General features: G+C 51.4%; 1 protein-coding gene across 2 annotated transcripts in view; it reads right to left on the bottom strand.

Moving 5' to 3' along the window:
- LOC106588063 (aminopeptidase N) overlaps positions 1-2500 on the bottom strand; it is a 47655-nt gene that overhangs the window by 10972 nt on the left and 34183 nt on the right. For both annotated transcript variants that reach the window (XM_045708629.1, XM_045708630.1), the window contains exon 13: positions 82-137. In XM_045708629.1, coding sequence (XP_045564585.1) covers positions 82-137 — 56 coding nt within the window. The remainder of the gene's footprint in view (positions 1-81; positions 138-2500) is intronic.

Genomic DNA, 2500 nt, shown 5'->3' with positions numbered 1-2500 from the left:
TATAGACAGAGGAATGTATAGATAGTCTACATACAGACAGAATATAGACAGAAGACTGTGCTGTGTGGAAGAGGAACTCACCTGGCCAGGTTAAAAGCATCATCCACAATCTGGGCTCTGTTGATCACTGGAATAGCCTGAATATAAACACAGAGACATTTAAATATTTATGTGTTCCATATTGGGCCAGTCAGCAGGATTTGTGCTGGTTTCTATATTGGGCCAGTCAGCAGGATTCGTGCTGGTTTCCATATTGGGCCAGTCAGCAGGATTTGTGCTGGTTTCCATATTGGGCCAGTCAGCAGGATTCGTGCTGGTTTCCATATTGGGCCAGTCAGCAGGATTCGTGCTGGTTTCCATATTGGGCCAGTCAGCAGGATTCGTGCTGGTTTCCATATTGGGCCAGTCAGCAGGATTCGTGCTGGTTTCCATATTGGGCCAGTCAGCAGGATTCGTGCTGGTTTCCATATTGGGCCAGTCAGCAGGATTTCGTGCTGGTTTCCATATTGGGCCAGTCAGCAGGATTCGTGCTGGTTTCCATATTGGGCCAGTCAGCAGGATTCGTGCTGGTTTCCATATTGGGCCAGTCAGCAGGATTCGTGCTGGTTTCCATATTGGGCCAGTCAGCAGGATTCGTGATGGTCTTCCATATTGGGCCAGTCAGCAGGATTCGTGCTGGTCTTCCATATTGGGCCAGTCAGCAGGATTCGTGCTGGTTTCCATATTGGGCCAGTCAGCAGGATTCGTGCTGGTTTCCATATTGGGCCAGTCAGCAGGATTCGTGCTGGTTTCCATATTGGGCCAGTCAGCAGGATTCGTGCTGGTTTCCATATTGGGCCAGTCAGCAGGATTCGTGCTGGTTTCCATATTGGGCCAGTCAGCAGGATTCGTGCTGGTTTCCATATTGGGCCAGTCAGCAGGATTCGTGCTGGTTTCCATATTGGGCCAGTCAGCAGGATTCGTGCTGGTTTCCATATTGGGCCAGTCAGCAGGATTCGTGCTGGTTTCCATATTGGGCCAGTCAGCAGGATTCGTGCTGGTTTCCATATTGGGCCAGTCAGCAGGATTCGTGCTGGTTTCCATATTGGGCCAGTCAGCAGGATTCGTGCTGGTTTCTATATTGGGCCAGTCAGCAGGATTCGTGCTGGTTTCCATATTGGGCCAGTCAGCAGGATTCGTGCTGGTTTCCATATTGGGCCAGTCAGCAGGATTCGTGCTGGTTTCTATATTGGGCCAGTCAGCAGGATTCGTGCTGGTTTCCATATTGGGCCAGTCAGCAGGATTTGTGCTGGTTTCCATATTGGGCCAGTCAGCAGGATTCGTGCTGGTTTCCATATTGGGCCAGTCAGCAGGATTCGTGATGGTTTCCATATTGGGCCAGTCAGCAGGATTCGTGCTGGTTTCCATATTGGGCCAGTCAGCAGGATTCGTGATGGTCTTCCATATTGGGCCAGTCAGCAGGATTCGTGATGGTCTTCCATATTGGGCCAGTCAGCAGGATTCGTGCTGGTTTCCATATTGGGCCAGTCAGCAGGATTCGTGCTGGTTTCCATATTGGGCCAGTCAGCAGGATTTGTGATGGTTTCCATATTGGGCCAGTCAGCAGGATTCGTGCTGGTTTCCATATTGGGCCAGTCAGCAGGATTCGTGCTGGTTTCCATATTGGGCCAGTCAGCAGGATTCGTGCTGGTTTCCATATTGGGCCAGTCAGCAGGATTCGTGCTGGTTTCCATATTGGGCCAGTCAGCAGGATTCGTGCTGGTTTCCATATTGGGCCAGTCAGCAGGATTCGTGCTGGTTTCCATATTGGGCCAGTCAGCAGGATTCGTGCTGGTTTCCAGATTGGGCCAGTCAGCAGGATTCGTGCTGGTTTCCATATTGGGCCAGTCAGCAGGATTCGTGATGGTCTTCCATATTGGGCCAGTCAGCAGGATTCGTGCTGGTCTTCCATATTGGGCCAGTCAGCAGGATTCGTGCTGGTTTCCATATTGGGCCAGTCAGCAGGATTCGTGCTGGTTTCCATATTGGGCCAGTCAGCAGGATTCGTGATGGTTTCCATATTGGGCCAGTCAGCAGGATTCGTGCTGGTTTCCATATTGGGCCAGTCAGCAGGATTCGTGCTGGTTTCCATATTGGGCCAGTCAGCAGGATTCGTGATGGTTTCCATATTGGGCCAGTCAGCAGGATTCGTGCTGGTTTCCATATTGGGCCAGTCAGCAGGATTCGTGCTGGTTTCCATATTGGGCCAGTCAGCAGGATTCGTGCTGGTTTCCATATTGGGCCAGTCAGCAGGATTCGTGCTGGTTTCCAGATTGGGCCAGTCAGCAGGATTCGTGCTGGTTTCTATATTGGGCCAGTCAGCAGGATTCGTGCTGGTTTCCATATTGGGCCAGTCAGCAGGATTCGTGCTGGTTTCCATATTGGGCCAGTCAGCAGGATTCGTGCTGGTTTCCATATTGGGCCAGTCAGCAGGATTCGTGCTGGTTTCCAGATTGGGCCA

Source organism: Salmo salar, chromosome ssa26 (assembly GCF_905237065.1).
Source record: "Salmo salar chromosome ssa26, Ssal_v3.1, whole genome shotgun sequence".
NCBI classification, from domain to species: Eukaryota; Metazoa; Chordata; class Actinopteri; order Salmoniformes; family Salmonidae; genus Salmo; species Salmo salar.
Note: the sequence above shows the minus strand (reverse complement) of the source record. Positions and strands in the feature narration are given on the sequence as shown.